This window comes from Aplidium turbinatum, chromosome 3 (assembly GCF_918807975.1).
Source record: "Aplidium turbinatum chromosome 3, kaAplTurb1.1, whole genome shotgun sequence".
Lineage (NCBI taxonomy): Eukaryota > Metazoa > Chordata > Ascidiacea > Aplousobranchia > Polyclinidae > Aplidium > Aplidium turbinatum.
In genome coordinates, this window is record NC_137474.1 from 10,050,622 (window position 1) to 10,074,997 (window position 24,376).

Genomic DNA, 24,376 nt, shown 5'->3' on the forward strand with positions numbered 1-24,376 from the left:
AACTCAACAATAGAGTAAAGTATTTTTGCTATAAATTCGTTATGTTATCTTAGGTAAATCTTTTGTAATTGCGTAATATCAATTTTTTGCGCAACCTTTTTTGTGTAATTTAGTGTAGCTTCAAGAGATAATGTAGCCCTGATTTTCAGATTAACAAAATGTCTAGACTTTGTAATTTTCATTAAAAAAAGATTGGAAAATGTCTGCGTCGTGTCAATATTATTTTGATTTGCCATTTTTTAACTGAATACAGGTGAAATCGGTTAGTGACATTTCTGATGTTTGTGTTGTTGAGGTTATGCTTAATCAGAAATGTTGCTAGTAGTGCTATCATCCATATCCGGTTTCGTCCCCACTAGTGGAGGTGGCCAAGTCTTTTCTTGCAGTGATTGTCTTTCTTCAATCTGACCTAGTCTGCCTCATTCTTCACCTGGTCTTTTTATTTCCTTCCTTAGTAGTTCTGTGAAAGCAGTGATTGCCGGAATGCTGTTTAATAGTAGTTTTTATGGTAAAAACATGACCATGTTTTTCCAGATTTCATGAAGCATGTTTCAGACAGACATGACAAAAGTTTGTGGATTTTACAAATAGGCTTATATTTTTTATGTGTCATTACGCTTTTACTCTTATTAATTTTTATTCAGCTGTAGTTGGTGATTATCTAATTGTTTAAATGTTGTCTGCATTGTGACATTAAATGGATAAAAAGACTTGATAAACCGGAACCTCTGAAGACTTCAATTGCAATTGCTGTAAAAAAGCAAGAAAAAAGTGTTATCATTTCAGTCCAAGCTCCCTGGAGTAAAGACACATTAAAAACACTGATAGACAATTAATATTTTATAATGGCCAATCAAAATAATTCCCAGCCAAATATTGAAGACTTAAGAAATGAAGCAGAAAACATTAAACAAGAGATTCGGGTGAGTTTTTTTTCATCAATGTAGAAAATTTTATTGTGGTTAATATTGTGGATTTGAAAATTTTGAATAGGTCTACTGGAATTGTTAAATGCTGTAGCTTACAAATCACACCCTAAAATACCTTAGTCATTTTTTTATCCTTCAAAGTAGGCCTGCCATACTTTGATTTTCATTTAGTGAAGCTAGTGTTGGACAGTCGATTTGCTTTTAATAAATACATGCTACTGCAATCCTGTTTATTGTGCTCATGACCGTTTTTGACTGGTTTCAAATTTAAGTTTCTGGAAAAATTTTCCTGCTTGATGGGCTCATCTTTTAATTAAATATATTTTGCTATTGCAGGATAAAAGGCAGGCATTATGTGATACTTCATTGCAAGAGGTATGGAGGAATTTTTAGTAAAAAGTTTTTGTTGCTTATATTACCTCATTGCAATAGGAAATCTGTTGCAATTTGTAAACAATGATTTATATCAACCCTATTCATTTGCAAAGCACAGCTTGAAGGCGCCCACACTGTGGTCTGTGGTGTCAGATGATTTTGATTATGTTTGAATTGAAATGTTTTTTGAGTGCTTTGTGGTTACATGTTGTAATGATGTTTACAGTGTTGGTACGGCAAGTACTTTAAAATATTGTATGTCTAGCTTTACCACCTATGTCTAAAACTACAATAATGGATTTTCTGTTTTTAGTCAATGCTTTCTACACGAAAGTTTAAATTTAATAAAAAAAAGCGTTCATAAAGTTGTGATGCTTAAAATGCACCCATAAATAATTTGCAATTAAAAAGTAAACGCTTGTCAACTTAATGTCTTATATAATATACTAGTTTTTTTTTTTTTGAGAATGCATGTTGTTTAACTAAATTTGCCACCATCCTTAATAGCATATGGTCTTTAAACTATTTAGTAATGTGTCCTGTCGCCACATAAAATTTGCTAACTCTGAATGGTGTTTAAATCGGCTCACACCACAGTCTGTGCAATTTGATTATGATTTTAAGGGAAATTTTATTGGTCACATGTCAAGTTGTTTTTGCTTTCCTACTTATAAGTAAAGGACATGATTTGAGAATTTTATTTGTTTCAGATTGCAGCAAGTGTAGAACCTATAGGAAGAGTTCAAATGAGAACAAGAAGAACGTTAAGAGGTCATCTTGCAAAAATTTATGCTATGCACTGGGGCACAGATTCAAGGTAAGTTAAAATATGAAAAAATAAAAACAATGCATTTACCGTTTGTTTGGGCCATGCTTCGATTTAAGCTTAGTGGTTTCAATCATTTACACCAGTGGTTCTTAATCGTTTCAATCATTGGGGTTGGTTCCCTTCAATATCGCTGGTTTCCATATTTGTGCTGCATGCAAATTTTTTACACATGTTCAACATCTGTGCAACAAAAGAGACACCCAGTCAGTAAAATTCATTATACATTGATTCCATGTCTACAGATGTTCATGAAAGTGACGGATTTTGCTGTCTGGAAACACTACGTATTCTTTCTGGGGACGGACAAATTTGTTGCTCAGAAACCTATGAACTAGTCGTTTACACCAATTATTTTTAAATTTTTATTGCTTATGACACAAAGTATTTTTGGTAAATTGGTATATTTATTTCAAGCACAATGTTGTTGATGTCCATATTTTTGAGAGCAGCCTTGAAAGGTCTGCGGAGTAGGCAAGCCTATTGATTCACTTTCTCACATGGAATGATATTAAAGTCCTAAATAGATCTAAAATTTCAAGCCTAAAGTTTTCAAATTATCAATATTTATATACTTGAGAAATGATGGTTTTGGACTTTTGAACAACTTGGAATTTTAAAATAATCTAATTTTGTATATATACTACCGTTTACAGGCCTCGAAATTCGTTTTTGTTGACGGCGGACAAACGTGTCCGGTTTGAGCAGCTATCTCGGCGGACAATTTAAGTCTCACGGCGGTCACACCAGTTTTAGCGTCGATCGTCATGCTTAATCACTTGATAATTCTTCATTATTTGAGAGCCATAGCTACGGTTTAGAAGGCTTTTTAAAATTTCAGCAAAGGCTTTCATCAGACCCACGAGGTGCGCTTGAAGAGTCAAAGCGCGGTGTAGCTGCTTAATACGCCGCATAACTGATTAACTTCCACCGAACGAGGTCGTGTGGATTTTTGCGTCACAATGCTCTGGGCACAAGTCGGAAAACTTCTACGCTAACGCCACTATTTTCTGCTGTGCAAAGTTTCACTAGGTATTTTTCTTTAGGTTTATTTTTGCGTGGTATGTGAGCGAAAGTGAATTTTCTATGGGCCTTTTCTTTCTTACTGTAATACCAAAACTCGACAAATTTTTTTTCAGCTTGCTGTAATAGCCTACTCGTATAATCTAATTTTGTAACCAACCTTGCCTTATCAATATTACTCGGAGATCAAAGGCAGATATTGTGACGTAAGACTTGAACTTGCGCGTGCTCCCATCGATTCTTAGCGAAGAATTCACCTTTGTTGTGCTGATTCAATGTCATCAATTGTTAAGGCAACGTAAAAATTGAAAGATTTTCAGCTTGAATGAAAGCTAAGGGATACAGTACTCACATTTTCTAGATGCGCGCTAGAACGCGCGGGAAATTATATTCTCACAACAATTGTTCATGCTATGCAATGACGATTTGTATCGCTAGTTTCTGTGTTATTTCTTGGTGGACAAATATGACCGATCTAGAGGGTACTTCCCGCGGGGGTCTGCTACTATTCGGCGAGTCCGATTCGGCGAGTCCGATTCGACTAGTCCGATTCGGCGAGTTCCCTATTCGGCGAGAGCCTTTTTCGGCGAGTGCCCTATTCGGCGAGTTTTTGAAATTTGTGAAAGGAAATTATCGGATACCGTAGCGTAATTACAATTGCCGTTTTTACATCGTTTTAACGTCGCTAAACGTTGAAATCGTGCAGAAAGGAATAAAAATTAAATGTTTAAACTATTAAATTACAATTCGTCATGTCAGTTCAGTTGTTTTTATTTCTGACCATCATATGAAAAACAATACACGTCAACATAGCAAAGGCGTAGAAAAAGGTAGAAGCGACAAAACACGAACGTTGAAACGTGCTTGTGACCGAAGTAAGTTATTGAGTTGAAAGAAACATACGCGCCGACTTCCAGGGGGCGGCGCCCCCCGTAAATTTATGGTTGAAGGGCAACAAAAATGGTGATGACAAGTGGTGTTTCAAAGATAAAACACTTCGTGAAAGAGATTTAGATAATTTAAACGGTCTTAAAGAATGCCGAAAGCAAGAAAAGCCTACGTTGCTCTTGCCCGCAAAACAGCAGCTGATCGCATGGCTTTCTCATACGGTATGGAAGTTTCAAAGTAGATGGTAGAGTAACTTGCACTGCTGGAATAGTCACGTAACTATTCACTGCAATATTAAGTAAACCAGCTAAATTAGACGCGCTATTTTCAACGAGGCCTTCCCGCTGTGAGACAATTATGATTCAACAGAACGCATTGTTTTCTTCGCAATGTGTGAGAATTAAATCGAAAACCGATAAAAGAAAAGGTGTTTAATGGTCTTGGTCGCAGATATTGCCTGCATTAACGACGTCTCTTACCGCTATTATCACCTAGCTAACCTGACATCATTGTTTTATGCGGCCGCTAAGGTTTGACATCGACTTCAACGATCATGGAATGTTACGTGAAAATAATAACGATTATGTATATCCTACACGCAAAAATAAAAAAATGATCTCCTCTTTCTGTTTTGTCTCGTGAGCTTTGCATATTGCTCAACAAGTGCATAAAGTTTAGAATTGACAAGAAATCATTGAATTTGAAAATTAAGTTTGAATCACTGCAAATAAACGTATTCAAAAGTTTTACTTAGGCCGACGCGATTTCACACTTACGTAATCTACATCGACAATGATTTTTAGTGCGTTCATTTTGAAAATTGCCGAGCTGGAGACAACAGCTTGTCCCGTGTTAGTTGAACTTGTCTTTTTGAGGTGAAAATCACTTGCGAACATCTCGACCTTTACTCGAGTCTAGGCCACGCTCGAGTATAGCCTACTGTATTCAATAAAAGACTATAAAGACTTTCGATAAAAAACAGAAGAGAAAACACTTCGCAGTTGTTAACGCTTTGAAAGTAATTAGCGAAACGAGGTTAATAAAACTGATAGCGGGTTTTCACTCTGCTTGAGATCATGATTTTTTGCGTTTTATTTCGATAACTTCACTGTCTTGATCGTTGTTATTCACTCGCACGAAAAGGAAATGAATCGGCTTGTTTTCCAACAGTTCCAATTATGAGCTAACAATATCAAATTTTTTACGACTAGGCGTACTGCATGCGTAAAACTAATCCTTTCAAGCAGCGCTTCTAATAAATTCAGTTTGGGACCTATTTGTTCATATAAACAAGACACTAAGCTTAATCAAAGACTATTTTAATTGAGTAAAATAGCGTTATGGTTATGACGTCATCACCTTTCTCGCCCCCCAAGGTTTTTTGAAAAGTCGGCGCCTATGGAAAGAAATTTGGCACGGTCGCAACACCTTCAGAAAAATTTAAGATATGAAGGGAAAATAAAATAAAGAAAATGTTACAAAAAAAAATAAAATAAATTTTGTTTATGTCTATAAGTTAGTACTTTTGAATAGTTAAAATGATTAGTTTGGATCAACAAATGTGTGGCCTACAGCTTGGATTGAAAGGAAATTATCGGGTACCGTAGCCTAGTTATCCCGACCAGCAAAAATTTGTTCCAAGAACACAGTTCATTTTTACATTGTAGTAACAGAATGAAAAGGCTAACCAAATGTGTGGCCTATCGTGTTAACGTCGCTAAACGTTGAAATCGAGTAGAAAAGGGAGCTTTTGCTGACTAGGATACTTTGAAACTGAGAAACATTCACAGAAGCCTTTCGATTTGTTCCAAGAACCCAGTTAGCCTAACAGTTCATTTTTACATTGTAGTAACAGAATAAAAAGGCTAACCAAATGTGTGGCCTACTGTAGGCCGCCTACAGCTTGGATTGAAAGGAAATTATCGGGTGCCGTAGCCCAGTTATCCCGACCAGCAAAAATTGCCGTTTTTACATCGTTTTAACGTCGCTAAATGTTGAAATCGTGTAGAAAAGAGAACTTTGCTGACTAGGATACGTTGAAGCTGAGAAACATTCACAGAAGCCTTTCGAATTGTTCCAAGAACCCATTTAGCATAACATTTCATTTGTACATTGATTCAACGTCTGGATACATTATCTTAAAAATGCAACGTATCGTAGGGCTTCTGTGAATGTTTTTCAGTTTCAACGTATCCTAGTCAGCAAAGTTTTCTTTTCTACACGATTTCAACGTTTAGCGACGTTAAAACGATAGGCCACACATTTGGTTAGCCTTTTTATTCTGTTACTGCAATGTAAAAATGAACTGTTAGGCTAACTGGGTTCTTGGAACAAATTTTTGCTGGTCGGGATAACTAGGCTACGGTACCCGATAATTTCCTTTCAATCTAAGCTGTAGGTCACACATTTGTTGATCCAAACTAATCATTTTAACTATTCAAAAGTACTAACTTATAGACATAAACATGATTTTTTTTGTAACATTGTCTTTGTTTTATTTACCCTTCATATCTTAAATTTTTCCGAAGGTGTTGCGACCGTGCCAAATTTCTTTCAACTCAATAACTTACTTCGGTCACAAGCACGTTTTAACTTCGCGTTTTGTCGCTTTTACATTTTTCTCGACCTTTGCTATGTTGACGTGTATTGTTTTTGATATGATGGTCAGAAATAAAACTAACTGAACTGATATGACGAATTTTAATTTAATAGTTCAAACATTTTATTTTTATTCCTTTCTGCACGATTTCAACGTTTAGCGACGTTAAAACGATGTAAAAACGGCAATTGTAATTAGGCTACGGTACCCGATAATTTCCTTTTAAAAATTTCAAAAACTCGCCGAATAGGGCACTCGCCGAAAAAGGCTCTCGCCGAATAGGGAACTCGCCGAATCGGACTAGTCGAATCGGACTCGCCGAATCGGACTCGCCGAAACGGGCCATTCCGTTCCCGCGGACATCACATGCTGTGACGGCGGACATGTCCGCCGTGAATTTCGAGGCCTGCGTTTACAAACAAGATGACGATTTCATTGATTGACATTTCTATTTATGTTTTTACAATACAAATTTGTAATTTGGAGAACAAATTTATATATGGTAAAGCTTTGGTAGAGAGTTTGCTTTGTTGAACCATAGAAAAATAAAACAGCGTAACCTTAGCGGGTTTAACATACTTTTTTACACACAAAAATATAACATATATATTTAAAATAAACTCAAACGTTTTCGACACATGTACGTGTGACGTGTGTCCTCATCAGTGATTAAATCTGCAATATACCGGTACCTAAAATGAAAAATTGTAAGATAAATTTGACTTTGCACTACACTCTAAACTAAAAAGCACTAACTGAACAAATGACACAAGAATGGTTAGTTGATTACGAGTAAATTGTGCGGTGGAAAATTTATATACGGTACCGGTATACTATATATACTTGAATTTCACCATGAATATTTTTTACAAAAAAATGCATGTGAACTCGTAAGCTAAGGCTGTACAAATAGCAGTAACAGTTTACTACAAGTTTCAATATAAGCAATGGACACTAACACTATGATATGTTTTCAGACACATTGTCAGCGCTTCTCAAGATGGAAAATTAATTTTGTGGGATTCATACACCACTAATAAGGTTTGTGAAGCATTTTTTCCAACTTTTAACATTTGAATCGCTGTATTGTGAGTTTTGAACAGAATGTAGACTTGGTGATAACAGATATATATTATATATATATGTTTTGATTGTTCCGATATCAGCCGCTTTTTATAATTTTTCACGTACTTTGTCAGCATGGCAGATAAGATGGGTGTAGGACTGTAGGTTGTTAATGTTTGTGGCCAATGCCAAAATCAAGAGACAAATAATTATATTGAACCATAGCAAACTAAATATGAATATACAATGACCAGTTGACCACACTTGTTTTTGTATGACCATTTTGGTATTTTATCATGAAAATTTTTTTGTTAAGTCTCAGGGTGTTGGAAGCGGGTCTGCTACTATTCGGCGAGTCCGATTCGGCGAGTCCGATTCGGCGAGTCCGATTCGACGAGTCCGATTCGACGAGTCCGATTCGACGAGTCCGATTCGACTAGTCCGATTCGGCGAGTTCCCTATTCGGCGAGAGCCCTTTTCGGCGAGTGCCCTATTCGGCGAGGTTTTGAAATTTTTGAAAGGAAATTATCGGGTACCGCAGCCTAATTATAATTGCCGTTTTTACATCGTTTTAAAGTCGCTAAACGTTGAAATCGTGCAGAAAGGAATAAAAAGAAAATGTTTGAACTATTAAATTAAAATTCGTCATGTCAGTTCGGTTGTTTTTATTTCTGACCATCATATGAAAAACAATACACGTCAACATAGCAAAGGTAGAAGCGACAAAACGCGAACGTTAAAACGTGCTTGAATTCGTCATGTCAGTTCAGTTGTTTTTCTTTCTGATCATGACATCAAAAACAATACGTCAACATAGCAAAGGTGTAGAAAAAGGTAGAAGCGACAAAACGCGAACGTTAAAACGTGCTTGTGACCGAAGTAAGTTATTGAGTTGAAAGAAATTTGGCACGGTCGCAACACTTTCAGAAAAATTTAAGATATGAAGGAAAAATAAAACAAAGAAAATGTTACAAAAAAATAATAAAATAGATCATGTTTATGTCTATAAGTTAGTACTTTTGAATAGTTAAAATGATGAGTTTGGACCAACAAATGTGTGGCCTACAGCTTGGATTGAAAGGAAATTATCGGGTACCGTAGCCTAGTTATCCCGACCAGCAAAAAATTGTTCCAAGAACACGGTTCATTTTTACATTGTAGTAACAGAATGAAAAGGCTAAACAAATGTGTGGCCTATCGTGTTAACGTCGCTAAACGTTGAAATCGTGTAGAAAAGGGAGCTTTTGCTGACTAGGATACTTTGAAACTGAGAAACATTCACAGAAGCCCTACGATTTGTTCCAAGAACCCATTTAGCATAACATTTCATTTGTACATTGATTCAACGTCTGAATACATTATCTTAAAAATGCAACGTATCGTAGGGCTTCTGTGAATGTTTCTCAGTTTCAACGTATCCTAGTCAGCAAAAGCACCCTTTTCTACACGACTTCAACGTTTAGCGACGTTAAAACGATAGGCCACACATTTGGTTAGCCTTTTCATTCTGTTACTACAATGTAAAAATGAACTGTTAGGCTAACTGGGTTTTTGGAACAAATTTTTGCTGGTCGGTATAACTAGGCTACGGTAGCCTACCCGATAATTTCCTTTCAATCTAAGCTGTAGGAGTGTAGGTCACACATTTGTTGATCCAAACTAATCATTTTAACCATAGGCGCCTAAGCCGTGGGGGCCAGGCCCCCACGCATATTTTCGCGTGGGAGCAACTTTTTATGCGGCATTGATATATAAAACAATAGATGAACTAGCGATCGGCAGCAGGAAAACATTTTTAAATACAAACCGTAACAGCTTCGCAGTAAATAATCACTAGAACGAGTAGCGATGCTACAATCCCATCCCAGACAAAAAAATCTGTCATGTTTACGTTGATTTAACGTCTGCAGACGTTGAATCAATGTAAAAATGACAGATTTTGCTGTCTGTGACATAGCAAAAATCTACCATTTTGCGTCGATTTAATGTCATCAGATGTTGAATGCACCCAAAAACAACATAATTTGCTAAGTTGGCGCAGCGTGCGTTTAACTTAATGCGCTTGCAAACAGCCTCCTGTCGCTTTCGAAAGTCGAAACCTCTGCAGAGAATTGTCGCGGCAGTGAATCGGTTGCTGTGAAAATGAACTTGAAGTCTCGGCCCGAGGTTACCACTAACCAACGTAATCCAAGGGCTGGTACAAACCGCATTGCGCACACGCCGCATAATCAACACAACAACGGACTCGCGCAAACTGCATGGCGCACACACGTCCGTTGCCATAGAAACCCGATCAAAGGCGGGGAATATGCGCATCTTTTGTTTCATCTGCAACACGAAAACGGGCGTATTACAGCGAATTGAAACTTGAAAGCTGGTCAGCCATAAGTTGCGATATTGTAGTGAATAGGGAGCAATGTCAAGTCGAAAACTTAATCAAACGTCTCTCTGTAACTATTTTTCAAGGGCTGTTTGCGGATGTCAGCAACTTTTAAATTTATTAAAGGTGACGTGCTGTTGAATTGATGTAAACATGAATGATTTTGCTTTCAACAGGTATATTTTCAAGCATATGATCAAGTTAGTATTTTCATTTCATTTACAGTATACCTTTTAGTAAACCTTTTCGTCTCTTGTTTCATGCTAATAAATCTAGTTCGTTGCTAAACTTTATGTTGCGCTTAGCTTAAAGAGTCGCAGTCCATCAACCGCTAGCCAACGCAGACGCATAGCATGTGTTTTGGTCGAGCTTTGTTTATAATAATTAACGGTAGGTCGAACGTAGCGATAACTCCGAGTGTGGCAATAAAAGCAATCCTAGTGTGACGACATAATTACGTCATCCATCTGCGTGACATTTCGCTGAATTTACGTTGTTGCTGATGAAACACGCTTTCGCCCCCACGGCCAAAAAAATAGTTAGGCGCCTATGATTTTAACTATTCAAAAGTACTAACTTATAGACATAAACATTACTTTTTTTGTAACATTTTCTTTGTTTTATTTTTCCTTCATATCTTAAATTTTTTTGAAGGTGATGCATTGCAACCTTGCCAAATTTCTTTCAACTCAATAACTTACTTCGGTCACAAGCACGTTTTAACGTTCGCGTTTTGTCGCTTCTACCTTTTTCTACACCTTTGCTATGTTGACGTGAATTGTCGCTTCTACCTTTGCTATGTTGATGTGTATTGTTTTTGATATGATGGTCAGAAATAAAAACAACTGAACTGACATGACGAATTTTAATTTAATTAATAGTTCAAACATTTTCTTTTTATTCCTTTCTGCACGATTTCAACGTTTAGCGACGTTAAAACGATGTAAAAACGGCAATTGCAATTAGGCTACGGTACCGGATAATTTCCTTTTAAAAATTTCAAAAACTCGCCGAATAGGGCACTCGCCGAAAAGGGCTCTCACCGAATAGGGCACTCGCCGAATCGGACTAGTCGAATCGGACTCGCCGAATCGGACTCGCCGAAACGGGCCATTCCGGTTGGAAGCACATGCCTTGTGCAATGTGTATACCGGTATACCCAGTTGTGTCATGTGATAATTAACTTTTTAAGATAACCTCAATGGTTTTTTACAATCACATTAATTTTTGTGTCAAAACTTTAAAATCAAAGAGATATGTTGTTCATCATCATCATAATCCATCGTCGGTTTGTTCCCCACTAGTGGGTGTGGCCGATTGTTTCCGCGCAGCAATTGTCTTAATCCCTTTTCTCCATTTCACCCTGTCCCTTGCATCTTCCTCCTTCAGTCCGACTTTTTTAAACTCATCCTTCACTTGTTGTTTCCACGTTCTTCTTGGACAACCGCGTTTCCTCTTCCCATCCACCTTTAGATCTAGTGCCTTTCTAAGAAAACTTCCTTCCTCCCTCCTTATCACATGTCCATACCATCTTACTCCATTTGCCCTTGCCAGTTGGTCTCTCGGTCTATGGTCTCTCTCATCTCTAGCATATCCAACAATTCTTCAGTCCTTTTTTCCCTTCTCGTTTTCACCCCACACATTGCTCTCACCATTGACCTTTCCGTTCTTCTCAAGATTGCCAGTTCACTCTCTCTCAATACCCATGTCTCGCTACCATATAGCATTGCAGGCCGCACACAGCTCCGATATACTTTTCCTTTCATCCTTAGTAAAAATTTTCTGCCATGCAACATTTCCCCACATTCCCTGAACTTTGCCCAGCCCAATCTTGCCCTTGTTGTCACTGCTGCTTCACATCCACCACTTCTATTTATCCGATCACCCAGATAACAGAAGTCTGTCACTGTTTCGATGCCATGGCAGAACTCATCATCATGGCCTTCCACTTCATTCCTTCCTTTACTGCATTTCCCACAAAAAATTAATGAGTGCAGTTGTTGCATGCTAAATTGTATCATCTCAACCCTGGTGTGGGCCAGCAGCTGTGGTGAATTCGACCAATAACAAGCAAAGTTGACTTTATTGGTGTCGAAGCTTCAATTCAGCTTATTAGAGTTACATCGTACTGAAGTTTTCAAGAGTTGCATAGCCTAACCTAAACAAAAAATCTTCTTTCAAATATATAAATTTTCTTGAGTTTTTAACTAAGATTTTATTCAACCAGGTCCATGCCATTCCATTGCGATCAAGTTGGGTAATGACATGCGCTTATGCTCCATCAGGAAATTTTGTTGCCTGTGGTGGTCTTGACAATATTTGTTCAATTTACAATCTAAAAACAAGGGAAGGAAATGTACGGGTTTCTAGAGAACTTAACGGCCATACAGGTTTGTAGAAGCTGTTTTATTATGCAGTGTAGACTGTAAATGTTGCATGCCAGAGGTCCAAAACGGTCCAGGTAACTGTAAGAAGGGGTGCTTTCGGGCTGGGTAGCCATTTTGTCCAGTGCCCTGTGGAACTTTTGGTGGAAATTCAGTAGAGTGAGTGTGATTTATTCAGCTGTATGCAACAAACGTTTGGTTGTTGCAGGCGAATAGGTTATGAAGAAAAAAACTAAGTAGTTTCTCACAAACTGCCAAAGTCACACATACGGTACTCAATCTTTCAAGATCAGCTATTTAGAAAAATATAATATACAGGACGGGAAACCACAAGTTTGGCTGGCGGATAGACTTTGCTGGCCATAGTTTAGTGACGACCCCTGCGGCCTGCATGCCATAAAGCTGCTTGCGTATTTTAGCATTTTTTGTATTGCAGGTTATTTATCATGTTGTCGGTTTTTGGACGATTACAAAATAGTAACAAGTTCTGGAGACATGACATGGTGAGGATTGTTTTTATTGTTAGGCTAATTGGATTTTCATTCCACCATACTTGAAGATCGCTTCAATTTTCAACGACTCGTAAACAGCACATATTGTATTATGGTGAACAAAAGCTAGGTACCTACGGGATAAAAAGTCCCAAAAATCATAAAGTTAACAGTATAACAAAGTATTTGCACGAATTTTGGTTAAATTAATACAATTGGTGTTGCAGATTGTGCAAAATAGCTTTAAAGAACCACAATGCAGCAGCGTCTATTTTTGTTATATTTTGCTACTCCGAAGTAAGAGTGTAGCACCTGGCAACACTGTATGAAAACGTGGATATGAAGCTAGTATGTGAAATGTGACGAAACCACGTCTCGTGGTTAGTTAAACACCTCTCGTTCAGCTTCTTATTCAATTCTCCATCATTGACAATTTTTACAATGCACGAGTTCTAATTGAGTTTTTGTTTTACCACAACCTGCTTGTGGAAAAACACAAAAAGTCAAAGATGTCAACTAAAAACTATTTGTTCACGTCCTGTTTAAAACACTTTTTGTTGTACTTCATAAATTTTTAAAAACAAACAAAATGCGTGATAAAGGGTAGTGTGTTTGTTGGTCTTAGTCATGAAATCAATCCACTTTTCGTTGTGCTGCTGTTAGCAGCTTACTGTTTTCGAAAAGTTCTTATTTACACAATAGTTTGGTAGTGGTAGTAAATTTAGATGCGCATTGCGCATACTGGAAAACAAGGAAGCCAATCTTTGGCTATTTTCAAGCATGTCATTGTCTTGAAACGTAGTCTACGATGGGTGTTTCTTTCCAACCAGCGTTTATTCGAGCATCAGCAGATAATGTTACGCTGGGCTCGGTAGCCAACAAAGTCACTGTTTTCGAGCATCGTACCAGCAGGGTTCTCATCACTCAGCTACGCAGCCTCCATTCGTGGTTGCCAAGCTTAATTGCAATACTGTACAACGATTAATTCTTGACAGTCGGGTGTGTGTGCCTTTTTTGTTTACATGTTTGCAAGGGCAATGCGAAGCGTTTTTAAAAGCGGTCCGCTGAGCAGCAGCTGCTGCGTATTGAATTTTCATGAGCGTACGACGTGTCACAGCAGCTTTACTGCTGCCAAGAAACGTTTTTGGCACTCAACATGGCTTTTTCATGCAATGCACATTGCACAAGCACAGCAGAATAATGCAATTTTCCTTGTCAAAAAATACGATGAAAAGCTGTTAAAATCAGAATTGCGTTTGTATTTGTGTTGTAGAATTTTAGATCATATTATAATGATTTCGCACTTGTGGTCAATGAATAGTTAGAGGTTTTTTTGAAAGGCTTTGAAAACTCCAGATTGAACCTTGCTTGAAAAAAGACGCGCACACCGGCCACATTGCAGCTGCACCTTGCCAGCAAATTGGTCATTTTTACAGTGATTTAACATCTGTAGACGTTGAATCAATGTCAAAATGACTACTGATTGTTTGACCAGTTGTTTTGTTAATAATTCATGAGCGATTTCCTTGCAGCGTATTGATCATGGCACCGCACCTTTCCTAGCAGTTAAACTTGGTTTATTTAACTGCACAGCCAGTTTTTTGAAGCTCGTCAGGCCTTGTGAATTGAAACATATCGAGTCAATGTTCCTGGAGTGGCACTGCCATAAATCTGTTCAATAAGCTGCATTTGAAATGTAGTAAATTTCCCTTTATTTTGTCTTCGTTGGTGATAAATCTGTCAGTTTAAGTGAAAAAGGTTTTTCAAATATTAGTGTAGATTACTAGAGTTTTAGCGCATTTTATTTTAATTGAAGCAAATGCTTTTAAAACACTTCTTGGTTGGGTATTAAACACTTACCAGGTTGGGCATCCTTGCTGCTCATAAAAGCAAATGATATGTGACATATTTCAGTTGTATCTCAATTAAAATTCATTTCTTTCAGTGCACTTTGGGACATCGAAACTGGTATGCAAACAACAGCATTCACTGGCCATACTGGCGATGTCATGTCGTTGTCGGTTACTGATGATAAGAACACGTTTATATCTGGTGCATGCGACGCCACAGCCAAGTTGTGGGATTTACGAGATGGAATGTGCCGCCAGACGTTTAGTGGCCATGAATCTGACATCAATGCTGTGTCTGTAAGTAGTTTCATTTAGGACCCAAGCTTTTTAACATGTTTTACTAGCCCCTGTATGGGGTGCAGTGGTGCACCGTTTGCCCTCGACTTTTAGCAATACACTGTAAATTTTATATGTGAAGCTGGCCTAGCTAGAAAATAACATAATCAAGTTTATTGTAGATTGAATAAAGTTTGATGACCTCGCAATCAGCTATTTTCTAAGCGGACTAAGATTTTTTTTTACATAAAGTGGATATTCGTTTCAAATGACAGTTAACTGTCGCTATTTCGTTCAGATGTTTCCAAATAACCAAGCCTTTGGTACCGGATCGGACGATGCCACTTGTCGTTTGTTTGACATCCGCTCTGACCAAGAACTGGTCGTATACAGCAACGATAACATTGCTTGTGGAATTACCAGCGTGGCATTCAGCAAGAGTGGACGACTGTTCTTCGCAGGATACGATGATTTTAACTGCAACATCTGGGATTCAATGAAAGGAGATAGGGCAGGTACAGTACATACAATCTATTTTTATCCAAATTCCATTTTTGTAGCTGCATACCGCGCTTGGCCGCAGCAAACTCCGCTCCACTCGTCTGCAACGTTGAATCAATGTTAAAAAAAGGTTGCTTTGCTGTCTAAGCAGTAGCTTAAACTTACTTTAAGGCTTCAAAACTAGACCACTTTTTCTAAGCCAACACTGTGATCTCCTTAGTTTGGTAAGCCATTACCTTACTTTTTATGGTGACCCCAGTTGAAGTAGTCTTAATGTTACGTTTTATTAATGTGATATGACGTTCAACCGATAAATGGCCCGACCTTGCTGAGTGGAGCTTTTTCACAAACTCTATCGGCAACAACCGCGAACGTTGATTAAACATTTTGTGTTGTTAGATAAATGAAAATTATTTTTGACATGTGTGTGAAATAACATCGGCTGTGACCTTCTTGACAGTTTTTTTCTTTGTTCATTGGCAAGCTATCATGAGACATACACCAGAGCTTAACTGGAGCGGAATGTTAGTTGTATTTTTGATTGGATAAGATTCTAATGACATCAAAGGAAGAGTTGCGAACTTGACTCATCAGAAAACATCTTTGTCTTTCTGCTAACCTCTCTTTTTTGCTTCGAACCATTCTCTTGCCAGTCAGGATATTGATTGCGGACCAGCAACTTGCCAGGTTTTGAACCCAAGGTTGTACTTTCGTTTTTCTTTTGCCGACTTTTCGAAAGTTGATCTGATCAGCTGTTTATGGATTGGGGTTTGGGCATTTATCTTATTGTTTGCCTTGTTTATTAATATCACCTCCTGTTTAACTTTAGTGCCGTGCCGGCACAGACGGTACTAAACTACAGTAAGTCGGTAGTCCCGTGCTACGATACTTCCATCAACATTAATGAGAAGATGTGGTAATGCGTACAGAAAGCTGTGACATATTTTTTTCTTCATTGTATCTTTGTACGAGTTTAAACTGAGCAGATACATTTAGTAGCCTACTTGTACTTGTCTTGGGAAAAGACGTTAGTAACTTTTTGTAACCACTTAGTGTACTATACTGTACAGCAAGGCTTCTCAAACTTTTTTGCTCGCGACCTCTTTTTATCTTTTAAAATTTTCCGCGACCCTTTACAGATAAATGATCAACAGTGCGAAATTTACACTTGAGATATTTATTTAAAGGCTTAATTCGAACAAAACTAGAGTAAAAATAAGCTACCGGTACTCGAAATCTGCTACGCTACACGTGACCTATTGGAAACAAAACCGAAAACACATTTATTCGGTGTGATAAGTGCGACTGCTTTCTGCTACAAAGCAAGTCCAGCCGTTGCTCAATGTTTGTTACTGCTGCCTGGTCTCAAGGCGGTTTTAATGTTGCTTAGTCTGGAATGGTATTTTCTCTCAATTGCCGTTAACTTTGAAAAGGTTGACTCCCGCAGATGTGCGGAGACAAACGGCAGCAGTACGGTCACTGAGAAAGATATACATATTTCGCTAGAGCGAAATATGTGTATCTTAATATGTCTCGCAATGAATAGCCTATAGTGTGAAAATGCAATATGTGTATCACTCGCAAATCGCCCTTTTTGCATGAAACCTAGCTGCGTGTCCTGTCATTGCAGCAGCTCTCTCAATACACATATGAACACAGTCCTTCCAAAATAGCCCCACCTTCTTGAAAAAGTCGTCGAAATTATCGTTACGTTACCGTTCGATTTTTTTTAACCAGCTATCCATTGATTCGATTATTTTTACTTCTTAAATATTTAATTACTGGCATGTAGTCCTGGCTCAAGCTACACCACTACCAGAGCTGGACCTATTTAGGTAGAATCTAGCTCTGTTAAGAATAGTGTTTTGAACAGTTATATACATCAGTTTTAGCAACTGCGTTTTTGAGTGTAGACTAAAGATGAGTCACTTTACAAAAAAGTCATTTTAATTTATTGCCTTTGAAACAATAAATTGTCAAGATTCCTGATATTACCTGGACTGATATCCCAGACAGCAAAGTTGGATTTGGCTGTCTGCGATGGTTGTTATGCGCTTAGCCTTTGTCAGCCTAGCGCTGTGATCGATTGATTTAGAGAACCAGTTCAGTAGTCTTGAGACATCGATTCGACGTTGTTGCTTGCATACAGTTACAACGTTCCAACCTCTAGTCCAGTGCATTGTTATATTTTCTTGCACTAAAAACTTGTCTCACCTAAACTTCGTCACGTTTCCTTAAATGTCTTTCAGTTGCATGCAATGACGCACTTAATTCGTCCAAGGTTCGAAGTTTTTTCAATTCTCTTTTCTCTAAAGGCAGTATTCACGTCATGTCGGATTTTCGAGCGTTTATTGCATGACGTTACATATGTTCTGTTTCCTTTTTTGACTGACTTTTTGAAAATGTTTCTATTGTGTGGATGTGGAACAGTGTTCCATAGCTGTTTTAGGTTGTTGGGTGTTTCTACTCTAGCGCATAGTTTCGGAGCGTGATGTTTTGGCGTTGTCACCTTCATGTGGTTATTTTGGCTTCATAAGATGTATATTTCGAGTCAAGTGTATCAGATTGAATGGGTGGTGGCTGGTGAGTGGTGAGTTGCGGCAACACAATACCTAAAAATTACATGAGACTGTTCACTAGGCATTCAATCAAAAAACCTCACGAAACCTTTTTCTGGTGTAAAATTAGCTAAACTATCTTGATATGTTGCAATTGATCATCTGCATTCCTAAGTTTCGTTAACTAAAGACGACTGGCTTATTCAAGGATTTGAGCGGGTAATTTTGGTTATCACTGGCAACACCTTGTGATAGCTAGCTCAGTTTAATACCAGAAAGGGCGTATCATGTTTGTAACTCGGTATCTTCGTTTCACGTTTTGAATGTGTTTTTCTTACGCGCACATTTAATATGATGTGACTATTTTATTTCGAATATCGACTTGAACTTCTTTCTGCCTTTATATATTTGTTTGAAACAAAAGTGTTCTTCGGTGCATTTGAATATTTCGTTTAAATGCCAAATGAGTGACGTTGTTGTAGCCATAGCGGTGACGTTTGCTCAACAGGAACCCACGCAGCAAAATCAGTCAATTTACGTCTGGAAACGTTAAATTAATGTAAAAAAGCGACGAATTTTGTTTTGGAAATGTCTTGGTTTGCTATTTGCGTCTAGCTATTGTCAACATTCAAATGAATTTTCTTTAGTTTTTAATGCAACCAGTAAACAGTAAACACCTAGCTGTTCGCAAGTCGCCTACGAGTGCTGCAATATAACTAAGCATTAATAGTAGCGTGTGATTTAGGCGCAATCTTAGTACACGAACTATTGCACTGTGACAAGTGCAATTGCTGTTTTGTGCACAAGTGATTTTTTTACCTTTTAAAATATGTCGTAGGCCGAAAAAAACATTTTAGATCAGCTGACTTAGAACTATGCTGGTCGAAGAACATGTGGTATCGTTGTCCGGTTTTAAGAGTTGCTTGTAATATTTGATATTGATATTGCTATCCTTGAGGAAGGGCTCTTTACATAATGGCGTCAATTAAAGCTAATATTTCAGAACAAAGTGGTTATATTACTTATGAAAATGATGCTGGCATTCCGGTTGTTGAGATCTTGGATGAACATAGGGCTATTCCTCGTTTTGCCTTTATTCTAAAGCCTTCTTTTTGGCCTACTTTTGTTTAAATTCAATCAATAATTCGAGTCACAGCTGGAAAATGACACGCTTGCAAAACCCACAAGTGAGCTACCTACCCCGGGGCTACAGTCGTCGCAGAAAGCGAGACATTCACCAGCGCATACGTCACCAGCGTGGTTGACGTCACAAGACTCGTTGCTAATGTAATCTGTAATTATTTCTAGGTGTGTTGGCGGGACATGACAATCGTGTGAGCTGTCTTGGTATCACAGTTGACGGCATGGCAGTTGCTACTGGTTCGTGGGATTCATTCCTTAAAGTCTGGAACTAGCGATTCGACGATCGACCTCCACTGCCCATCCTACTTGCTGTTGCGCGGCCGATGGCAATGACACCCGCATGAATAGACAACTAAAAACCGAGCGACTCATTTGGAAACCAGTCGCTTGCTGCATTGCGGCTACGGGATGGCGCAAGAGCCGTTGCTTGCTCTTGCTTTTTTCCTGATTCGCAGCGGACTAACTGACTCCAGTCGGACTCTGTCACGTGTCTGACATTGTGTTCGTGTTTTAAGTCTTAAATTCTCGTTTCTCAGAACTTTCGACGTGTTTTGACCTTGATCAAAACGCTTCAAAAACGTTTAAAAGGGTAGGTTATTTTCATCTTGAGAAAGTTTTAATTTGTTGTTTTAAGTCTTTTTTGAACTAGAATCAATTGTCCAGTCTTACTTTTGAAATGAAATTATTGAAAGTTCGCTGAGTATCTCTCAGTTTTTCTTATTTATATATCATTTACTTGACAATGAAATCGAGGTGTCCTGACAGCGATGGTTAGTATCAAGCTTGTGGGTTCATAAAGTCGGTTCTTTTTGCAGTCATGTCTCCTTTAGAACAATGTATCAGGTTTAACAAGAAGTTTTTTTTTTATGTCAGTGCAACCTGGTTTCAACAATTTTCAAATTTGTTTCCATCTTTCAATGTCAATCAATGTTAGATGAACGTTAAAATATTAACCTTGCAAGAGTTAATGTTTCGTGGTCGTCACCGGTTCGATGAAACGTCACTTTTTTACAGCTGAAATGCAAAATCTGGTGATTACCCATGTTGGTTTTCAAGTCTATCCCCAGACGGCAAAATCCGTTATTTTGGCATTGATTCAACGTCAGCAGACGTTAAATCAATGTGAAAATGACATATTTTATTGTTATACCAAGATCGTGTGGTTTTTCTTGTTTACTTTCAAATTTAACTCTGTTTTCTTAGCTTGTTGCTATCTCTAATTTTGTGTGTACCCACTCGTATTTTACGCTCTACTTCAATGTAAAAGACTAAACATTTTGTCTTGAGTAATCGCATTATTTGGCAAACTGTATAGCGAGTGCTTCATTTCTGCAGTAATTGTTCATCCTAAGCCGTGTCCGCCATATTTGCATACAGCGACTGTGGTTGTCGTACTGGATGAAAATTATAAATTCGTGTCTTCTGTTTAATGTTGCCAGTTGCAGGCTTTAGAGGCAAACACTCATCCAGGCTCAGTAATGCATTAAAAAACCACAATGAATGCATCCACCGTAGACTTGCTAAAAGTTTTTAAATCACATTGGTTTTATCCTGTTTCATATTGTAATTGCTGCTGTGGTACTCCGGTATACACCCAGGCAGCAAAATTTGTCATTTTTACATTTAAAAAATGACGGATTTTGCTGTCTGTCAGGAAAGCGCGTGTCAAGGTTTTTGGAGACCACCCATTCGACTATAGCCGATTCTTGATGTGCAATAAGTTATCCTCTTTTCTTAGCACAAACAGATCAGGCGGTTTAATTGAGAACTTAAACAGCATTGTTGTGCAAGAACCAACATTGTTCAAAGTCGGCCGACTTAATAGGCCCAGGGAAAGAGCTCTGGATTTTGCGTTGAATCAACGTGTTTTTGTGCTTGCGATAAAAACTAAATTTCAGTCAGCAAATGAGCCTTTTTTACGTTAAGAAAGTGCGTTTCTCTGCAGATGTTAAGAGGTTATTTGCTACCCGAGATATTTCAGTTTCAACGGACTTTAGTCTGTAAAAGCCTATATTTTTATCCTGATTCCCATCAAGTTTTTGCTGTTATGGTATTTGCTTCAGCTACAGTGCGGCTTGATATGCATGAGAGTTATGCTTTTTTGAAACTCAACTATATATTTGATGTTTATCCGGTAATCGACCGAAACCAACAAACTGCTCGATCTCATTTGCGGTGGTGTCAGGTTTTGATGTGTAAGTGACGTGAAATACCAAATTGTTGTGAATATATCATCTTATACAAGACTTTGCATTGAGCAATCTACAGAAAAAGGAGATATTCCATAACCGGGTACACAATCAAGTGCATAGAGATTCAGACTTATGTCTCTTCCTCCCAGTGACCTTTAAAATTTAGTGTATGTGTTTGAAAAATCCCCGGATGCGTTTCAACCGAGTCAGCTCCACTGTTTGTTTCCAAATGCAAGTAGACTGGATGCTTAAAGTTTCCTCAAAAACTTGTCACGCTACGCCTTTGCTTTGTGCATGTATTTCCAAAGCAAGTTGAGTTGTCAGATAAGCAAAGAATTTCCCATTGCAATAAAGAAGCCTGATATGAAGCGCTGAGCCACCACACTGTTCAATATCGATTGGCTTCACGCAGCGTTTCGTTTTATCAGTCTTCAATTATGCACGTTGACGCACACACGCACCATCTTGCTTCAGCATTTTGGCCACTCATTTAACGTCATTCGATTGACGTATAGAGACATTACTTTTATTCCACAGACTGTATGTTTTTCAATCGCTATCAGCTAAGATTCACTGCGTGAATGGGCTTCTATGGCTTGCGGGTTGGTTTGAATGACGTATCTGACCGTTTAGGGAGTGCGCTTGCTAGCTTTGGTTCAGTAATAATTAATGAATTGTCATCGCTGCACCGAAAAAGATAGGAAAGCATTCACAAAAGGATTGAAATTTTGCTTTGACAAATACTTTTGCCAATGTGGTCTTACACAGCCTGTAAACATGCCCAAAACAGCTGTGAAGGATTTAATATTAATATTGCAACCCTTATCGCTTTTTGATTAGGTTTACCTTCTGTTCGCTACACTTCATGTTCATCACTTTGGACGTTATTGAGTCACGTTATTACGCACTGCGTGATTGATTCGAGTAGCTTGTGCGTATACAGGTCTTTTCATACTCCAATGTCACAATGCTTACTTTTATGTCGGCCCATGCTGATCCGATCGACGTATCACGGAACAAGGCATTCGCAAACTAAAGTTGCCATCTTTTATGGCCCATTAATCTTCAGATAAAAAAAGGGCTTTTTCAAGTCCGCACGTGGTAACTAGCGGTGTAACTTACTTGCTGATCTCTTAAGTTTGAAGGTGGTCGGTCTGTGTTCAGAAAAACAAACTAAAATTAAAAGCAATTAGGCCTACGCGAGTTTACGCCGTGGCCCGGAATGATTTTAGAGGCCCGTACTTTTCTAAGAAGGCCGGGAACTTAAAAAAAACACCCCCGACTCGGTGCGTTTCTCTTGACGGTGTCTTAATTTTGGGCTCGAGTCTCCTACAAATCAGCATTTGTGAACTAAGCAAGTAACTGAAGTTGATAAATGATGAAACTGAGCAAGCCGAAACTTGGCAGCAGCTGAAATGAACTTGCTGAATTGTCCCATGCTGAGTGGTCCGACGACCGAGAATCTCATTGGTACCGGCTCCAAACTATCCTCTCAAAAGCCTTGGAAATAACTGTAGTCGGCTGCCGAGAAACATATTGTTGATTGGAAAGTCTGAATGGCTAGCGTGGAAGCTACACCGTTATGGTTGGCGAATCGCAGTTGCTCGCTGAACTAGTGAGTGCTCAGCCTTGTGCTGATAGCCGGGAAGAACGCCCCTTTCTTCACAATGTCCTCTGCCCTGGCGCCTGCTGGTTTTGTTGGCTCTTTCTTTGTTTCCACAAAGATAAGAGTTAAACTGACTGGTAAAGCGGTGGTCGAATAAATTTGTGGCAGAATACGGTGCGATACTGATAAGCCCAGCCTCATGGGCGAAACACGTGTCTATTGCTGTCAATTCTTGCTACAAATCGGCTGCCGAGAAACATATTGTTGATTGGAAAGTCTGAATGGCTAGCGTGGAAGCTACACCGTTATGGTTGGCGAATCGCAGTTGCTCGCTGAACTAGTGAGTGCTCAGCCTTGTGCTGATAGCCGGGTAGAACGCCCCTTTCTTCACAATGTCCTCTGCCCTGGCGCCTGCTGGTTTTGTTGGCTCTTTCTTTGTTTCCACAAAGATAAGAGTTAAACTGACTGGTAAAGCGGTGGTCGAATAAATTTGTGGCAGAATACGGTGCGATACTGATGAGCCCAGCCTCATGGGCGAAACACGTGTCTATCGCTGTCAATTCTTGCTACAAATCGGCTGCCGAGAAACATATTGTTGATTGGAAAGTCTGAATGGCTAGCGTGGAAGCTACACCGTTATGGTTGGCGAATCGCAGTTGCCCGCTGAACTAGTGAGTGCTCAGCCTTGTGCTGATAGCCGGGAAGAACGCCCCTTTCTTCACAATGTTAATGTTTAACACTAGAACAACCAAGTGGCACTGAATTGTCTGTGGCATCACTATTTCACAGCATTTGTAAGAGATATTCAGTAACACTAAGTTTTTGTATGCTGGCCCGCCGTGGCATTGTTGGTGAAGGCCCACCCATAAATTACGTTCTGAATCCGCCACTGGTTCTTGCTACACTCGATTGTCGAGAAATCACATTCTATGACAGTACACAATAACATGCCCTTCACACACATGGAAAAAACACTCAGTGTCGAACAATTTAATCGAATTTACCAAGAGCAGCGAAAGATCGTTTGGTCAGCTGCTCTCAAGAAGGCTGTGATTGCAAAAAGGTTTGGTAACGCTTCATGGATATAATTCTGGTATCGAGAAGAGGAATATGGAAAGTTCTGTTTGTGGTCCACACAGATGAAAAATATGGTCAGTGAGTCGATTTTAGATTAAACATCAATAGCCGAGGAATTATCCGATTGAGACTGAATAAAACATGCAGATTTTCTACCTCTTGTGGAGTTTTCTGACTCGATCAATCTTATCAACTCAATGGATGATATTGAGA

The 24,376-nt window shown here is 38.6% G+C and overlaps 1 protein-coding gene across 1 annotated transcript; it reads left to right on the plus strand.

Moving 5' to 3' along the window:
- Nucleotides 1-648: 648 nt before the first annotated feature.
- On the plus strand, nt 649-21,534 carry LOC145765935 (guanine nucleotide-binding protein G(I)/G(S)/G(T) subunit beta-1-like). The gene is made up of 9 exons (XM_082577596.1): nt 649-923; nt 1,266-1,304; nt 2,015-2,121; nt 7,618-7,681; nt 12,313-12,475; nt 12,906-12,972; nt 14,906-15,107; nt 15,385-15,601; nt 19,454-21,534. The coding sequence occupies exons 1-9, from the start codon at nt 846-848 to the stop codon at nt 19,558-19,560; spliced, it is 1,044 nt and encodes a 347-aa protein (XP_082433722.1). The 5' UTR covers nt 649-845; the 3' UTR covers nt 19,561-21,534.
- The last annotated feature ends 2,842 nt before the right edge of the window (nt 21,535-24,376 follow it).